Below are 19,370 nucleotides of genomic sequence, written 5' to 3'. Positions count from 1 at the left end.
TAATGATAACAAAGCTATCCCAGAATTTACAAAACACTGAACCTGTGATTGTGATTGTACACTAAACTGATGATTGCTTTATGCCTGGCTGTGATTTGCTGCCTTTTTACCTTTCATGGTCTGCTTTATGTGTAGCTGTTGCTTTCAAAAGGCTGTTTTGAGAGGCATGTTGATAACTTTATTGTATTTATGTCATCAGTTATACAAACACTGATATTTACAGGTAAAATTAGTTCATTAGAACCGGATGCATGCACTCATAAATAAAATAATTTTTTTAAAAAATGTGTTGGCAGTATGCCAGAAGATTATAAGACTTTTGGGAAATTAATCTGCTGCCAATTACATGTATTTATAATACTACACAAGTGTCTAAAACATCAAATTATTGATGTTAGTGCTGTTAAAATTACTTTTATAGTAATCAGACTTCTAGTGTCTGATGTGTTGGTTCCCTCTTAAGGTCAGGAGCAACATGTAGATTCTAGGTTTACAGTGGTTGAAATTTTCTGGAAATCATTAGATATTTAGAATTTACTGCATATCATTCTATATTCATGTGAATGTGATATTGACTATCACATAAATAGTTGTTTATTATTTATTGAATAAGTAAGATTACTTCAGGTCTAGTTTTCTCTTCCAGTGCTGCTAGTATTTTGTTCTGCAACAACCAAACATACACATTCAGGGCTGATTGGCACCACTCTTCAGTCTGGACAGCAAAACCCAAGTGGAAAAATATCCTTTGATGTAATATATGTAATTTATAACAGGTTTATTTTTCTTTCAAAGTAGTTAATATAATCTATCATCTTTGATGAACAGGTATTAAGTTAAAAGGTAAACATTAAAGTTGGAAAGCAAGTTTATAGCTTTCACCAGCTTTTTAAGGAAAAAATGTAATTTTCAAGCAGGAGACAGAAGAATGTCTTTGCCTGTTGGGAAAGCCTGCTGGAAGCTCCTTTTAGCATGAAAGTGTGTCTTTGGGAAAGAAATATATAGCGATGCTACCCACTAATTCTGTACATGCATATGTAGCATATATATTCATGTGGTGCCCTTTGCCAAGAATGTATTTTGAGAGAACTGAATTTGCACCTCAGGTACATTGTTGTGAAAAGAATAGGAACTAGATCAATGTCTTGCGGTTCACAGGTAATGAAAGGATATCTGTGCAAAGGAATCTGACAATACAGCTCACTAGAGATTAAAACTTATTTTCTAGCAACACTGAAATTTGAGAAGGACCAGGCTACCTGGGCACATCTGCCATGAATTTTGACTGGTACTGTTGGGATCAGCCCTTTGTAGCCTCCCTCTTAACTGGGACTGTATTTAGTAATGTGCTTGTCCTGCCATGAATTTGTCCTTTTTTGTACTGGGGAGCTGGGGGTGGAGCTGGCAGGTTTGGTGTCCTCCTGTGTGCTGGGCTGTTTGCCCTGCCCTGTTGGTGCAGACACCCAGGGTTAGGGCAGACAGGCTGGCTCAGCCTCATCTGCTATCTTGTTATCAGTGCCCTGGCTGGGTGGGATCTCCCTGCCCCTGGCTTGGTGAGGCTCCTGCTGCCAGGGTTGTTTCCTACCTTCTTGCCCAACCAGATCACAGGTGGGGGATGTCCCTTGCAGACTCAGTTTTATTCTGGCTGTTTTTTTTTTTTTTTTTCTTTTAATTTGGACTTTAAGTAGCCCCAAGTCAAATAAAAAATGCTAGCCAATAGAATTGTGGGGATTCATACTGATAATTTTCTCTTGCTTTTGGAGTGAGACTGGGCTGTACACTGCAACTGGGGAATAGGAGACTCCTATTGAGGAAGAAAAATTGTTTCAGGAGTGTTCAGCCTCCAGTCTAATATATTTTTCCTACTCTAGATAGCACTTCTGGGTTCATTATAGCTTACTCTCACAAGTCGTCATTTCTGTCTCAAGGCTGTTGTGCTTTCCAATGTAAAGCAGATTGATGCTGGCACATTTTTTCTATTTTAATTTTACAAAGTTGTCACACTGAAACTGTGCCTCATATTGGAAGTGCTTTGAAGTGAAGAGATAAACAAAGAGCTAAAATAAAATTAAAAAGGAGTATGAACAACATTTCATCTTGGTTTGTCTTTTTTAAGAATAAGCTGAATGGATGTAGTACCCTTGTGCCACTGTAGTAAGTCTGCAAACATTAGCAGATCAATCTAAATTGAGTTAGTGTGTATGCAGTAAGCAGAAACAGGTGAAAATTAGGTTATCTGTGCCCAGCTTTTTCTGTTTTCTGTGAACAGTGAGATATAAACTAGTTTTTAGACGTGATTAGGTTTTGCTTATTTTTGGAGAGGAGCAGAGGCAGAACATGTGCTGTACGTACCATAGTTATTAAACCAAGAAACTATATAAAAGTCATGAGCTCAATTGTGACATTTGCAGGTAAAGGTAGAAAGCCCTCCTATAAATAAATCAGAAGTGAATCCAGGAGAAAAGCCAGCAGTAGTCCTTGGTATATTTCAGTTTTATCTCTGAAAAACAAAAGCCAAGAATTTTCTGTCCCTTCACTGAAAAAAACCCTACAAAAAAAGTAATTGTCTTTGCCAGTGTCAGAAATGCCAACCAGTTTATAATCTGAAATATGGTTTATAACTTCAATTTTTTTTGGTTTGTTGACTCCCAAAAACTTTCCAGGGAAGACATATCTTATACTAGATCTTCATAGTTTCTTTCTATGATGTTCTAAAAGCAGTCAAGGAATTTAGAGGTCTGTTGACCACAAATTGAAGTCATTGTCTGCAGCAATAAAATGAAAAATGCCAGTAGCAAATACGCTCTTAGTGTTGCAATTCTTGGGTGCACAGTTACTATTAATCTTTGTTTTAAAGGGGAATTACAAGTCTTTGTCTTAGAACAGCTTTGATACCAAGTAATTGTAACAGCTTTTACAGACCTATGGAAGCCTTTTATCCATGTTAATGCCCCTCTCCATACTGGTGAGAAGCAGCAATTGCACAAACAAGTGTGATTTCTCCAGAGGGGCAGGGTGAGGTCCTTTCCCAAAACCACAGCCTTACCTGTGCAGCAGTGGCTTGTGTTCCCCTTTCCCAACAGAAAGGTAATTGCTGTTTTATTTTTCCTGTGCCATCCAGTCTCATCACCAATGGAGGATACAGGTAAAGATCTGGGAGACACAACTGTGAGCTTCCACTTTGAAACTACTTGCTTCTAGAACCCAGCATTTGTTTTCCAGACTGTACCTTATCTGTGTCCTGAATTGTGTTGTAAGTATCTAAAAATCAGTCCACTTGCAGAACTGGAAATCCAGTCTTACCTTTGCCTCTAGTTTGAACTGGCTCGTGAGCAGTAGTCTTCACCCACTCTTACCTAGAAACTTCTGTGCCTGTTCAGCCTGGATGCCAAAAAATCAAAGGATCCTCTTTCTAGATGCTGCTCATGTTTTCTTTGACAGAGGTTCCCTATCACTCATATTTACCAGACAGTAAAATGAAAGTTAGCTAGGTCAAAAAATATTTAAAAATTCAAGAATTATTCTCCAGAGCTGTTTGCTGAACCTCTCTGAAATGCTGGTAGCCTTTCCTGTTGCCATACTGGAGGGATTTGTGGGGAGACCATTTTGCCCTTAAATTTTCTGGCATTCAACATCACTATGCCTATTTTGCCTTCAAGAGAATTGTGAGGATGAATAGAATTTACTCTGAAAGATTCAGGTTCTTTCTGTCAGTCCAGACTTCAAGGTCTACTGCTGTTTCTGTGTAATCTCTCACTTCAAAGGTATCTGCCCTTTGACTTTTAAGCTGAGCTGTTGTTGTTGGGGCCCCTTTGGGTTGCTTGAGGCTATCAGATGTTCAAATAGCCTTAACAACAGAAATAATATTTGCTTTCATATGCTAAACAGTTCCTGTTTGATTGTTACTGGTATGTAAGACAGTTTCAGGCTTAAGGAAAACAAACCAAACAAAAATAAACTGTTCAAACTTTATTTCACTTTGCACTCGGCTCCCTCAATCCTTCCATTTGTGTTTTCCAGACTTGATGATACTTGTAGCTGTTGGAATTGGATACAGCCACAGGGATACTTGCACAAAGTAAACAAACTTATTCTTAGTCCAGATCGAGTGTCATTATACCTGAAAGTGTTCTGGTTGGTTCCTGTTGTAAATTCCAGTGAACTTTCACTGACTGAACTTGTCTCTATTGAAATCTGTAACCATTTAAACAGGAAAGGGTTATTTGCTGGGAGAGGATAGAGCAAATAGAAAGCCTTATCTCTGTCCTCTTAGAACCTGGACTCCTCCTGTGCTCACGACACTGTGCTGTAGCGAGTTCATGCCTGAGGAAACTGTTCAGACTAGTTTCTGCGCTGGAGTTCAGCTCCCCAGGCCCCTGTGTTTGTGATCTCCAGGCTTGATCACTTCATTACCATTGTACAGGAGTGAATGTAAATTGCAGAACCTCTGAGTAGCTTAAAATGCAGCAGTACATCAGTTTAGCAATACAGATCAGTATTACCCTGTTATTTCAGTGCTTTGTTTCATGTATCCAGTAGTTTCTATTAAAATATTATGCCTAATTCACACTGCTTTTTTTTGGTTGAAACTTAAAGCCCTGCATGAGATTATGCACAGACACTTGAAAAAATGCCATTCCCTCCATGATCTTCTTTTCTACTGGGGGCAACTTTTGTCTAAGATGTATTGCTCTTGCCTGCAGGATGTATCATCTTCTGGACTATTAAGCTCATTTTCAGAAGAAAGCAGTGAATGCTTCCTTCAGTTGCTTTTGAATTTGGTAAAGTTCATCTCTGAATGGGAGGCTTTTCTTTAGGAAGTCTACCTTGTTCTTTCCTTCACAAAGTAACTCATTGAAGCTATTTCTTTCTACCTTCTTTTTTTTCTAGAAGAAAAGGTAATGTCTTTACTTGTGAGTACCCAGAATGCATTGCAGTGATGTGGAACCATTAAATATGCAGATTAGTAGTGCTCAATATCAGAGAGATGCACGTAAACTCTTGTAGTTTACAGTGCTTTGGGCAATTATAATGCAATTATAAAATCTTCAGAAAAAAAGCTTTGCTTTTCTATGTGATAGCAGAAGAAACTCAACTGTACAAAATGTTTTTCAATTTGTTTTTCTAACTAGTAAATTTTGATGATCTTGGCATACGTAGTAGGAGTGAGACAAATAACATCTATAAACCACAGCCCACACCCTTACCCCCAGCATGCTGCCAGTCTCCCCCCATTTCTTGAGAAGTATTTTTAATTACCATTTGACCTGGATAAGTAACATCGAGTTTCTTCATAAGTAATGGTGTTTAAAATATTTCACTGGTATATAAAACTGTACTGTGCTTTGTATCTAAGCATATTCTACTGAAGATTAAAGCTTAAGCAATTCACATGTATAAAAACTTCGTTAACTTTTCAGGCCACTCAAATTTTCTCTCAATACATTTCTTAAAATTAAGGAAAGTTAAAGTTAAGGAAATATTCATGTTTAAAAAAATCTGGCTTCATGTGTCTTAGCTGAGAAGCCTCATAAACAACCAAGATCTATTGAACTCGTGCATCTGTCACATTCCTCACTTTGTCTTAACTGACCTTGGCCCTCTCAGGTAGCCAGACTTGATTTATTCTGCTATTTGGTGCCATGCTTTTGGTTTCCAAGTGCTGAGGAACTAGGAACAAGGGAACTTTTTTGGCTCAGAGTGTAGTTTTTCTGTGTATCTGAAACCAGTTTGAGCATCTTGTGTGGAGAGGTAAGGAAATGATAGAGCTTCACAGAGGCATGTAAGGAGACAGGTTATAGCTATTTCCTTCCACTTTGTGGCAAACACTTACGTGCTAAATAGGTCTCTGTGACATTTTGTTTCTAGGAAATTATTGATATAATTGAGAATGTTTATTTTAAGATAGGAATAAGCAGAAACTGGGAATTTTGCTGAAAGGCCTTTTTATTGCCAACACTTCTGTTGGTATACCTTCCCTGTATTTTTCTCAAAAGCAAGGAAAGAGGTATTGAGTTGGACCAGAATGTTTATCCAGGAGCACATGCAAGAAATAGGAGAGTTGGTATCTCCTGCTGCTTTCTGTCTTTTGGAGAGTTATACATTTATCCACGTCACCTGTTAAGCTCACCTAAGCAACAGCAATGTCTTCTCTGACCTTTGTTCTTGCAATTAGAGATGCTGCAATTAGTCAACAACTATAGTACAATTAAGTCCACCTGTAAACTTAGAAAAGCTGTTTCTGGTGATAAGAACTTTGTAGTGTGAAATTGAAGTTACCCATGGGATTTTTGTTTGCTTAGTCTCTTCCAAAAAAAAATAAAAAAAAAACAATGGTTGTGAGAGTCCCCATCATAATATGATTAGTAGATACAACTGCGCTCATTAAAATGTTCTGAGTTTAATTAATCTGTAGGGTCTTATAATTGCTGTGCTATTTCATTCCCAGCAAATATCATGATATATCTTTGCTTAAGATATTTTCTTCACCCAGCTGCCTTTCAATCATGTGATAAATCCTGTCTTTTTACTCTGCAATTTTAGTGCTGTCAAGTTATTTACTAACCAGTGCTGTTATTTCAATATGTAGTTAATAATTAACATGAACCAGATCATTTTATGAAAGGTTATTTTATGATGATTTTTAAAACCCTAGGAGAGATTGAAAATACCATTATGCTTCATAAGGATTTATTGGAAATAATAATATACTCTCAGGTGATCCATCTCTAGTCTAAATTCCTGCTAGGTTTAAGATAAGCCAGTGATAGTAATGTCTTGGCTCACAAGAGTCAGCTCAGGTTTATTAATAATACTCACTCATAAATTCAGGATAACACTGTGCCTGCACTTTCAGATCCTAAACTAAGGTTTTGTATACAGTTCAGCAGAATTAAAATGCTACACAGTTGGCTTAATTTCCATTGAGAATTGGGATTGAGATCAAGGGGTTTATGTAGGACAGCATGTTTTCTCCCATTTGAATGCAAGCAACTCAATTCTTTGAAGAGTCTCAGACAACATTTTAACCCTTATTTACTTGTTTGGTGCTCTGTATGTTAAGATGTTCTCATGGTTTCTTACAAAAATCTTCAGAGTAGGTGGCTTGTTTTTTCTCCAACAAATTCTTGTTTTAAATTTGGCTTAAAGTGTAGCAACAAAGAGAAATTTAGGATTATATCTAATCTAGGGCTTGCCTGTTAAATAGAGGCTTGGCAAGATGATTTTGTGTTCTCTTTTCCTTAGGCCATTGTGTATTTTTCTTGCCACGGTGTTGGGGAGATTTTGTTGAGAATGAAGATAGTCAATTTGTTTTGTAGAATGCCCAGAGCCAAGGAGGGAATTTTTGAAGATAATTCCTTCCTGTACTGGGATATACTGTGAGATCTACATATTATGTTTGTGGCCAGATAAGGTTTTTTGAAGAACTTCATCTGCAACTTTATAATTCATGTATGCACATACCAGGTGTATTTTTTTATGTGTAGGTATAAATCTAAAAAGTTTCTCTTGAGACTTTAACCTCTCTAAGCATGTAGAACAAATGGTTAAATATAAAGATGTATGCAGAACAATACTGTTAGTCACTGATTCCATAAGTTGCTTAGAGTGGAGGAAGCTGGTAAATTTTAAATTAACTCAATGTGTGAATCTTTTGGAAAGTAAATAAATTTGCAGCCCACAAAGTTAAGGAGGAATACTTAACTCCCTGCAGGAGTGAAAGTGCCTTTGATCTAAACAGGCAATGTAATTCTTAGTACCTTGTATTCAAGAGCATTCCAAGCTGAGGAAGCCCTGTGATAATCACAGACTGTGGTTCCCTGGACATTGTGGAAGCATCTTGGGAAAATACTGGTTGAGTGATCTCCAAGAGCATTCAGGTCCTTGTGCTGTGGATTGGCTCTCTCATGGGACCCAGTTATTGGACTTACATGACAATTTCTGATGTCCTGCAGTATAATAGAGAATATGTTTTCTACTTTAACTTTTTAGCAAAGTAACATTTTACATTCCTTTATAGTTTCTGCTTTCAGGAAGAGTGCAGCAGAAGCTATATTTCAATATCTCTTCTTTGCACCATATTTTCAAGTGATTAATTGTTGTCTCATCCCTTGATATCCACATGAATTTCTGGCAAGTCTGTATACTACCATTAGACAGAAGAAGGGTCTCTGACTATTGCATTGGTACCTAAAGGGCACAAATCATGTATGGAGAGATGTGTGTGGGAGTTTGGTGTTTATGTTCTTCAGTGTTGTAAGCTTAGTGTTCAGCCATTGACAAGGACACACAGTCAGGGATGTTCACCTCAGATATCTGGGCAAAAGGCTTTCAGTTCCCCTTGTATGCTTCTGTTTATTTCATAGAGTGAACTCTGTTTTTTCATGTTCTTAAGCTTAGCATGGCTTGGTTAATGTTTCTGAGACACCTGGGGCTTTGACTGTTTATACTGTTGGCCACTGTATTGTGCAGACATGCCTGTGCATTCTGGAGTACAGGAAATGCTGTAGCTGTTTTACAAAGATTTAGTCAAAGCTAAAAAAGTCCTCTAACTGTGCCATCTGTCTTGTGGCTCTCCCATCCATACATTCTTCAGGCTCCAGCATTACTTGCACACAGAGTCACATCCTGATTTTTGTCTCTCTAGCTTTGCAGTGAGTGTGCTCTAAATATTCATAATGTTATGTATATAGCATTATTAGAAATCCTGGGCTTTAAGCACACTGTCATCCATTGTTCAGTAAACACAATTACATTGCCCTATCGTTCATCTCTAATGAATCCATGCTAATTGATTAATCAGTGCTGTTGCTCCACTATGATAATCCCATATGAGGAATAGTAGTAATGTAACTAGCAATTACTAACATACATTGCACACTGAGGAAAACTTAACATAATGCACTGTAATGATCATACATAATGCACAGGGCAGATGTGGATCAGCAGATCAGTGCCCCAGCCAGGCCTTGCATTCCATGGCACAGCTCTGACTTTTGGGAGGAGAGAGGGCCAGGTGGATTGGGTTGTAGTGGGCTTTGGGTGTGTGACCCAGGGATTACTGGTACAGGGACTGTGTTGGGTATCCCTGATGAGTGAGGTGTTACAAAAAGGCATGTTTGAGAAGATGGGGCAGTCTCTTTCATAGTTTCCTCTGGTGCTGGTTGCTGAGGTGACTGCCTTCTTGGCTTAGATATAACTATAGCTGTGACTGCTGAAAGAGAAAAAGCATTCTTACACCATTGCAGCATCTTACTGATATTACTGTTCCAAAGCAATGAATAGAAATTTCAGATCCAAGTCAAAGCTTAACACTGGCTCTCACAGGCTGGGAGTGGTGCTTGGTTGGCTGATGGTAGCAATGGGATTATCCTTGCTGTTACAGAATCAGTGGATCTGTGGATTCCTGCTGACCAACTTAGTGTGTTTAAGGCCTCACATTATATGAGCCATTCATAAATAGAATTAACAGCAAAATATCAAATGCAATCTTTAATGAAGACAGATTTTAACTCTGAGAATGGGTTTGATTTTTGAATTTTGGAAACCCTTGTTGTTCACTCCCACTATTATTGGTGGTGGTGAAGACATATGTACTTTTCATTTTGATAAAAAAACTGATGAAGTCAGAAAAGAATTTATTGTGAGGAATAGAAATGCAAGGTTAAAGTATCATTTGTACATTGAGCTCATAGATAATACACATTTTTTAGAAGCCTTTCAGATAATATTGAGGGTCTATTGTGACAAAAGCAGAAAGTTTTGATTCAGTAGTGCAATTACATTTGTAAAGTCTTCTTTATTTTGCATTAGGTTTGTGGGATTATTTTTTTTAAGTGTTCAGAATTAGTATCTTTATGTGGTGGGAATAAAATTCAAATTTTATTTGTGGGAGAAGTAGGGACATACAATACATAGTACTGTCTAGATAAGATATAAATGTCCTCTAAGTGCTGCTTTTATGAAGAAATTATCCTGATGTAATGCATAGTGGATTAAGAGGGTTTTTTTTCTTTACTTTAAAAAAGACATACAAGCAGTTTCTCTCTAAACAAAGAAGAAATTAGTCAAAATGCAGCTTTGTAGTTTGCAAACCTCTTGTAAAATATTTTGTCAATTAAAGATCTTGGGAGGCTTCAAGCAGTGAGTCAAGTCAAGAAAGGTCATGGTGGTATTCTCTTGGTCTGAGAAAATTTTGTAGGTTATCTTGTAGAAACTTTAATTTCTTTCCTAGTTTTTGCAATATTAATTGCCCAATGGCAGTTTCCAACCAAAAGAAGGGATTTGTGTGCATTTGTGGAGCTAATGATAGTGCACTTTTAAATGATGCTTGTTGCTATGGGAATAATTGCTTACAAATAACTTATATAGTAACTCAGATGTCCAAAGTTTGTGCACCTTCTTTAAACATAAATTTTTGTCTCCAAATGGATGATACAGAAAAAAATCACAAATTGTAGCTTGGAAACACCTGTTTCTTTGCTGCCTTGCACTGTTGATATCACTGCTAAATATTCTTTATAAATAAAAGGCCAGCCATGTATTTCTGGACAATAAATTTAGCAACAGTCCTTAAAATATGGCAGTATAATAAAAACACTACAAGGTAAATAAAATAAAAAAATTAATGTCCTAGCAGATAGGAGGTCAGCCAAAATATTTCAAGTGCTCTAAGCATGGCTTAGTTCACATTAACAATCTTGCTGAGGTGCAAATACTACGGACTTGGGCACAAAGTCCTCCTGATATTGCTCTGTAGGGTCTCTGTAGGCTTGCAGTGCAGGCAATTAAATCCAGCATGATGAATGGGGAGAGAGCTAATAAACATATCCTCTTTTTTAAAGGTGCCAGTAGTCATATGGCTGCCTAGTTAACTGCATCCTTTAGGTAATTATTCCAATATTGACAGCTCCTAAAAGTTGTGAACATACACCATATTACTTATGTTTCCAGTAGTGTTTTGGTTGGTGTTGGTGTGTGGGTTGTTTGGTTTGGGGGTTTTTTTCACCCTTACTGGAACATTTCCGTTTATTTTAAGAGTTGGTTCTTGGCCAGTGGAGGTGCCAAATCTTAGTATTTATCAATATACCATCAATGCTTTTAAAAGCAGCTTTCTGCTGTTCTGGAAAAGGCATTGCTCACACCTCAGCCTAGAAATTGTTAAAAATGTTGGGCCTAAGTCCAGAGTTTTATGTGTAGGAAAGCTACTTCTGAAGGCTTTTAACTGAGGTATTTTTTATATTTTTCTTTTTTCTCTCAGCCCTTCACAAATTGAAATACTTAGGCACTCCAGCTGCACCTCTTCCATCCCTTCACCCATGCAAAATAACTGCCAAGGAAGATGTGAACTCTCTGGTACTGTTATAACTAGCAATTTTTAATTTTTTTTTTCCTCAGTGATAAAGAAGTTTTTCATATGAAGATTCTCGGACTTCTCTTGCCAAAATCATCTATAACAATTTTGATCTTTAGGCCTAAAGTAATCCTCGATGCTCTCAATAATAAAGAACTTACTGCTTGTGTAGAACTTCAAGAAACAGGACATTGCTTTCCCCAAGCAGAGAATGCTCCTCAGCTAGATTTTTGAATGATTAGAATGAAACAAATTGAGAGTAGGTATAGCAGGAAGGGTCAGGGAGAGCATTTTGAAGGGTGATGTTGCCAAGCTGTGTTTCACATGCAGAGGTTGAACACATCCAGAAGAGCTCAGTGGGAGTGCAGAGGAGGGAACCTGGCTGGTGTGCCTTGTGTCCCTGAAGAACTGAAGCTCTCCTGGTTTGGTTCCTGCTGATTCTGCTGCTCCCTGGGAGCTGGGTTTGATACAAATGATCTATTCCGGTGTAGAAGGCAGGGACTCCAAGGTGTCTGCTGGCTTGGGACCAGTAGGAGTTAGGAGGGTAGATGAGGTTGCCTCCCACACTTAGCCCAGGAGCTGGGTACCCTTCCCTGGTGTCGTGGGCTCAGCACATCCTGTTTGCTGCTGAGAATTTGCTCTCATGTTATTCTGACTGAAGGTGTTGACCGCTGAGGTAAAGCATAAGCAGTGACTTTGACAATGTGTGTCTGTGTGTGTGTGATGTTCCTGTCCCACTTTTCCTAAAGACACTGAGCACTTCTCCTGCACTACACTTGTGATGCAGTTGCTCTGAATCTGCTTCAGTGCCACCTCAGCCAGAGTACAGGCTGTGCTGGGGATGGGTTTCAGGCAGCTCAGTGTTTGCACTGAACAGAGTATGTATTCCACCAGTGCAGTCCAGTTGTAATGATGACCCTCAGCAGAGAGTTGTTAACAAACAATCTGGGGGCATGATTTCTCACTCCAGACTGATTCTCAGGAGAGTGTCCATTTATGTCCTTGGTTTGAAATAACCTTTTAAATGCCAAGATCACAACTTGCTACAATATCCAAGAAATCCCTTGGTAGTTGAGGGGAAAAATATTGCTGTTGTGGTTCCTGAAACTGTCATGTAATTGCTAAAAGCTGTACTATATTATGGCTTTTCTTTGTGCTCTGCTAATTAAACATGAATCCACTTGGATGTTATTAAAAATATCTGAAGACATACGGCTATTTTTATGTTGAAAAATATCTTTTACCAGTCCAGTTGAATACATTTCAATTGACAAGATTGAAAGAGACTGTGTGATTCTTATTTTCATAATAGTTGACTGCCTAAAAATCATCTTTAGCAAGTGATTAATTGCATTTGTAGATACAGCACAATTGCATCAATTATCCATTTCAAATTAATTTCATTCTGAATAGTTGAGAGGATGATGTAGTTTAATCAGTAAGTGAAATGGAAGTATTGTAAGCTGTTTAGAAGTACTTCCCACGTTCTATAGCACAGTGATTTCAATCAAGCAGACCACTGGAAAAATAAGAAATACACAGTAACAGACTTTTCCTTCAGTTTAGCAGCATTTTGTTAGCCTCCTTTGCATTGGTTTCTACCCTTGATGTATTGATGTTAGCAATACAGTGTGAATTATATTTTATTATGCTTATTTAGAAGGAAAAAAGAAAAGCTATGTTAAATTAAAAAATTAATCTGGAATATTTTGAAGCATTGTTATGCATGCCTTTGCAATACTAAACCATTTTTGCATATATTTTAGGAAGTGGTTTGGGGTGTTATGTAAAGCTGTGTGGACTGGAAGATTGGAAGTTAGTCTGTTATTATCTTGGTAATGAAAGATTAACCAAGCAAACAAAACACAGATGTTGATACCAACTTCATATCTAATCCTTGAATGACTGTGAACAGCACCCAAAAAAACAAGCAATGCCTGACACAATTGCCCAGCACCCACTGCCTGATGTTCAGCCTGATCACTGAGTAGTGATTGGCCTCCCCCTGCCAGCTCCCCCAGTTTGTCCTGGCTGTGATGTTCTAGGCTCTGTATCCCCTTGGCCTGTTGGGGTCAGCTGTCCCAGCTGTGCTCCCTGATGGCTTCTGGTGCACCCTCTCTGGCAGAGCATGGGAAACTGAGAAGCCCTGACTGAGGGCTAGCACTACTCAATAACAACCAAAATATCAGTAGTTTGTCAATTATTCTCTTACTAAATCCCAGACATAGTACTGTGCCAGGTACTAGGAAGGAATATAATTCTGTTCCAGTCCAAACCAAGATTTTTCAGTTACAAAAGTTTTTTCCTACACAGTGGTGTTACTGCTACAGTTATAATACAGGTCTCTGCTTACTGGAAGCTTGTTAATGTATTTCACTTGGCCAGATTGTTCCCTGGCCTAGGGGTAACCTGATTCTGTACATGGAAAGCAACAAAAATAAGATAAAAGTTTTGTTTATGAAAGGTTTTAGTGCCACATCTTCAGTTAGCCTCTTTGTGGATTTAAGGCCAAATAGAGGAAGAGAGACACTGATTTTCAATCTGAAATATTTTGAAAGCTTGTGGTGTGCTGCATTCTTCTTTTTGCAAACTGAGGCTAACGAGTATCATAATGAAAGGCAGTGGTTATTGTGGTTGAAGTTTCTTTGCCATTTTAGGAACACACAACTTACATTTTGTCCCAACAGACCAAGTGAGGCACAGAGAAGCCTTTTGGACCTAAAAAGTCATGTACAGTTGGGCAGAACTTGAAAACAGCATAGAATGTTACTGTTAGGCATTACAGCAAGATAAGTATAACTTCGGTTCAGATAGGATTGTCATATTTTAGCCTGTACTTGGTTATACTATTACTGAATAACAAGTGGCCATTATGTGTGTGTTCCATGAGTTATATGGTCCTTCTGTATGTCATGTCAGGTATTGCATTTGTTGTTCTAGGTAAAGGTAAACAACTTTATAACACGGGCTAATTGGTTTGGGAATATTTATGAAAGTGTTGATTTTTAAAGCTAAATATAGTGCTATGGCTTTTTAGACTCATTCTGGATGTCAGAAATGCTCACATGATCCTGAAAGTGTTGCTAAAAATGTTCAATTTTTAAATACGGTAATTAAAATTGTCTGTTGTGAGAGCAGTAGATGAGACATTTCCTGCATTTGTAAACTAAGCATCCCTTTCACCCCCAGGTTTCCTTGCATCTCACTGTTTATGTTGGTGTGATCTGAACTCTTACTGAACCTTCTTGTAAGAAGGTTTGCTGTTGGCCAAGTAGGGAGAGGGAGCTTCGCAGCCTGCCATCCTGCTCCATGACCTTCTGCTCTTTGATTTGGATACTTTTCCTTTGTTTTAAAGAGCTGAGACCCTCAGGGAGTAGAGTACTGGAAACTGGAACTTCAGACATACATTTTCACTTTTGTCATTAGAAGAAAGTCTCAGATAAAGATACCTTCCCTTGGGTATACAAGTCTGAGTCCTCATTTGAGTAGATGCTTGTATTTCTTCTATTAATAGATCTTACTTCCTTCAAGTTTATTGCTAGTGTTTGATGGCCATTTTTTTTAAGATACCAAAATCCAGATTTTTTGTTGCAATGATAGTGAGAAAACAGAGCAGTGGGATTGGTAGGGCAGCCACTGCTGTGTTGACTGCTCAGGGCTGCACCTTTGGTTTGTAACACAAATGATTGGTTTGGCTATTTTCAGTCACTTCTCTCTCTCTCTCTCTCTCTCTCTCTCTCTCCCCCCCTCCCCCCCCCCCCCCTCTTTCTAGCCAAAAATGGATACTTTCATGTCTCTGTCCAAAAATGCCACTATTGCTTTTCCTCTCTGATATTTAGTGGGTTTTATGAAATGAGCCTTTCCAAAAATTAAAGAAAAAAAACATAGACTTGGTCATATTCCCTAAGCTCAATAAGACCATGACTGACTGCATCAATAGTTTTTGCTGGGGCTAACATATGCCCATGCTGACTGTTGAATTGAGAAGAGTGGATGTTCACAAAGCAGAAAATGTCACTATTGGTATGTACTCTGTCACTCCCTCTGCTGCCTCATGTACGTGTTTACCTCACTTAAGAGCTCTCACATAATGAATACAAGACTCTTCCTAGCATTTGGGTTGCAGTTGTTTGCAGAGGGTTATTATTTACTAGAATCACTCTCTTCTGCTTACTCCTAATTTGAAGAACATGCTTTTAGTAGCACTAAGGAAAATTGCTTAATTCAAATTATCACTATGTAAATATATTAAAAAACTTCCACTGTTCTTAGATACATATGCTCCCTTGGCTTTTGTTTTTACCACACCATTTTGCATTTTATTCCTATGTCCTAAGTGAAAACTGCAATTCTGTCACTGTAAATCTGTTACAGTGTCAACTGAATTTGAGTCAAGGTTTGTTAGTCAGTGTCCTTAATTCTGCTACTATTGAGAAATTGACAATCAGTCTTTAAAAACTGAACAAGAAATTGAACATTCTTGTGTGTATTGGATCATTGGTTTTGACGGTGTCTTTAATTGTGCATTTTTGGTTTGCTATTATTCTGTTTGTCAGGAGATGATCTGTTTGAATTTACTGTGCTTCTAATGTAATGCTCAAGTATGAAAGGAATTTGTCCATTTATAGTGATTGTTACGTGACTGGAGCTCTAATCTCATCTCAGAGAGCTCACTTATAATGTCAGTGTTGTGATTCATGTTTCCTTGATCAGTTAAGCCATTAAATACATCTGGTTTTGTGTTTATTGACTTGAGCATGTGATAATCTGTGATATGTGGGAGCACTATACTCCTGCAAATCTAAACAGGCAGTGGTGTGCAGGATAGGGGCTCTGACACTGAACTTTTTCTGAAATCCTTTAGCACACTTCTGTCCAGTCAGGAGAGGATAACTTCATTTTAGAAGCTTTTGCCCTTGAATTTAAAGAAGCAAAACCCCCACACCACAATAAACAGACAAACAAACACATCAACCTAAAAAAAAACATAAACAGGAGAAACAAAAAAGCAACCTGGAAGTGTTATGGACGCCAAACTTCATACTGTAATTCCTCATGGAAGTTTTATCTTGTGGAAAGGTTAAAATGTGGGCATGTAGGACTGTCAGGTGCCTCACAAGGTTACCCCATTATTTTCTGGCACAGGAATGATCATGCCTTGAAAGATCTGAGATATGTTTATAAATTTGATGACCTCTTCCAAAGGTCTCTAGTATCTATAATAATGCTTATCCAGCTTTAAGATACTTTCTGCTGGTCTGTCTTTTAGCAGAAAAGAAAGCTGTTTGTTGCCACCTTTCTGTGAGGACGGCTTGCTTGTCTTGGAATGTAACTGTGTTCTTAGCAATGTTGTGCTGTGCCACAAAGCAAATTGAAGTATGAGATTATACTTGTTGATCAAAATTCTTTCCTTTCTGATAAAAAAAACAATATGTATATCAGTCAGCAGAAATTAGATACAGAATTGTGTTTTGAACATTAGCGTTTATCATTGCTGGGAAATCTGTTTCCCAAGAAGTGGGAGATGGGGGACAAGCATGGATGTGATCTCACCACAGCAAAAACAATAGTAACCAAAAGCCCAGAAACAGAGAAATAGCATAGCTTGTGTAGACTTCAGATGGCAAAGCATTTCTGAGGCATGAGTAGCATGTTCTCTCTCATGTACTGTGTTGCAGCCAGTGTCTGGGAGAAAAGGGTCTAGTTCATCACAACCCTGAATCTGCTCATGGCACTGTATTTAACTTTCCATGAAGAAGAGCCTTTGTAGCACCAGTGTTTTCAGTGGCAGGCTACCAGAGGTTAGCTTTGTTGGGAGCATTGTTGTTAAAGGGTTTGTCTGCTTCCAGCATCTGCTGCTACCACAACGCTTTTTTTAAAGCTTTTGTCAAGATGAGGTTTTAGCATAGGAAGGCTGTGTGTCTGATTTCTGTTGGTAATGCACTGCTTGAGGTCGAACTCTTGATTTACGAGATTAGTATGGAATATACTTCAAATAACAAGAATTGTTCCTTGACATGTGGTTCCACTGTGAAAAGTGATTGGAAGAGATGGCACATACTCAATACACAACTTTTAAAAGAGGTTCTTTATTAGTGTCAGAAGTTCACTTTGAGTGAACTGTATTGGTCTTGCAGTTGAAGCCAGCTCTGTTGGCTTCTGTTCTAATTAACTCACAAAGAGCATTACTACCAGTATTACAGGTTCAAAAGCACCATGTGAACCAAAAGGTATCCAGCTTAGTTTATGTCTTGGGCATTTGCTTGCAAGGCTGCTCATGAGTTTGAAGTACAAGGCAGCCCACACTTGCCCCAAACTCCCTTGATACTTATAAACTAAAAATAAGTTCTACAAATCTTTGAGGGACTGGAAACACCAAAACTTTAAAGCCATCTTTTGAATAGAACAATCTTTTGAGAGAGGCTGGAACTTCTAATAACCCGTGTGTAGAACTTTTATTGAAAATTAAATTACCTATCTAGTTGGCTTTGTTCTTTGAAATTAATTTATAGCGTTGCTACCTTTTGCCTTGAGATAACTTAATATGGCACGTGTATACACTGGAAAACTACCACTGCAGCAACAAGAAAAAATAATTATTAACTTTAGCCTTAATCTAGTTAAGATCAGGCTCTGAATTGAATTCTCTTAGTGTGTTGACAGCTGAAGATTTATGTCTTCCAGCTCTATTCCTGTTGCAGAGTTGACAGAAGTGACCTCTCCAAAAAAGGTCTTTGTTACAGATTTTGCTCTGTTTACATTATTGCCATAAGGATTGGGATGAAGTACAGTATGTTAAAGCTAATACATCACCTGCTGACAGTGGTCTTATCTCAATGGTAACTATTTCCCTCTCCCAGTATGAAAAAAATGCAAACATTGAGTGCAAAGATCACAAAAAGAAAGCTAAATAATACTTTTCAAAAGCTTTAGAATTGGTGTCTGGATTCTGTGTGCACTGTATTTTTGTGTCTGATTGTCAACATGGCTGCATAATTTCTTTTTCTGGGAAGCTACTCTGAAAATATGTCTTTGCCAGATAAATACTGCCAAGGAATAGAGCACAAAAAAAAATCTGTTGGGTTTACTCAAGGTCTTTGTGATCTCTTGGGAGAAAGGCTCAGAGTGGGAGAGAATGGCATTCAGGTTAGATAGGCAGAGAAGAAAGTAAAGAGTATAACTTTACAACATTAAGCTTCTCCTGTGGAAGGATGGTGGGACTGGCATGAGGAGCAGGACTTTAGATAGCCTCCTGTTTCTCTAAACACTGTGTCACAGGTGCTCCATTCAGAGTGGGCCTATTTTATGACTGCCTTTCTCTTCCAAATACAGACTTAAAAGCACAAAGACAGTGTTGTTCTATTTGCGTAATTACGTACATAGTTTCAGTATGTGCTTTGAAATCTCTCAACAGGCTGCTTCCCAGGCATCCTTTCAGGATGGAGAGGTGAACCTCACTGGACCCACAGAACTGCTGTTGGCTCAGAGGGCCCGGCTCCCTAGCAGGTAGGAACATCTTCTGTTTGGTGCTAGCTCAGGTGTGATTTATCAGTTTATACAAAAATAACTTCTCCTTTCAGCTGCACCTCTGGTTCTGCACTGTGCTTCTCATCATCATGATATCTTCCTCCTCCTGCCTTTTCCACCCTAAAATTACATTTGATTCACATACCAGAACACATATATGAGCGTGACAATCTGATACTCTCATTGATGAATATTAATGATTTTTTTTTTGCTCTTTGCAGTACAAGATTAAGGGAGAAATCTGGGTTTTGGTTTCTATTGAGTCCTGCAAGTGTTTCGTGTCTTGAGATAGAGGATCTTCTTAAATCATATATTGTATCTTAATAAATAACTTTTTAACTGAACCCTATGATCCTGAAGTTAGCTCCTTTGGTTTAAGTGCCACCTCCAGTATTGAGTGGTAACGTTATTACTTCGCTATATCCTGTTGTAGATTTTGTATTTGTGTTTATACACAATGTAAGCTATTGCTAATATTTGCAATGTTTCC

General features: G+C 38.1%; 1 protein-coding gene across 4 annotated transcripts in view; it reads left to right on the top strand.

Moving 5' to 3' along the window:
• PARD3B (par-3 family cell polarity regulator beta) overlaps positions 1 to 19,370 on the top strand; it is a 385,570-nt gene that overhangs the window by 142,329 nt on the left and 223,871 nt on the right. For all 4 annotated transcript variants that reach the window (XM_079311454.1, XM_079311453.1, XM_079311452.1 and 1 more), the window contains exon 5: positions 18,768 to 18,859. In XM_079311454.1, coding sequence (XP_079167580.1) covers positions 18,768 to 18,859 — 92 coding nt within the window. The remainder of the gene's footprint in view (positions 1 to 18,767; positions 18,860 to 19,370) is intronic.

Source organism: Erithacus rubecula (genome assembly GCF_903797595.1).
Source record: "Erithacus rubecula genome assembly, chromosome: 8".
NCBI classification, from domain to species: Eukaryota; Metazoa; Chordata; class Aves; order Passeriformes; family Muscicapidae; genus Erithacus; species Erithacus rubecula.
This window is presented reverse-complemented; position numbering and strand designations above follow the sequence as displayed.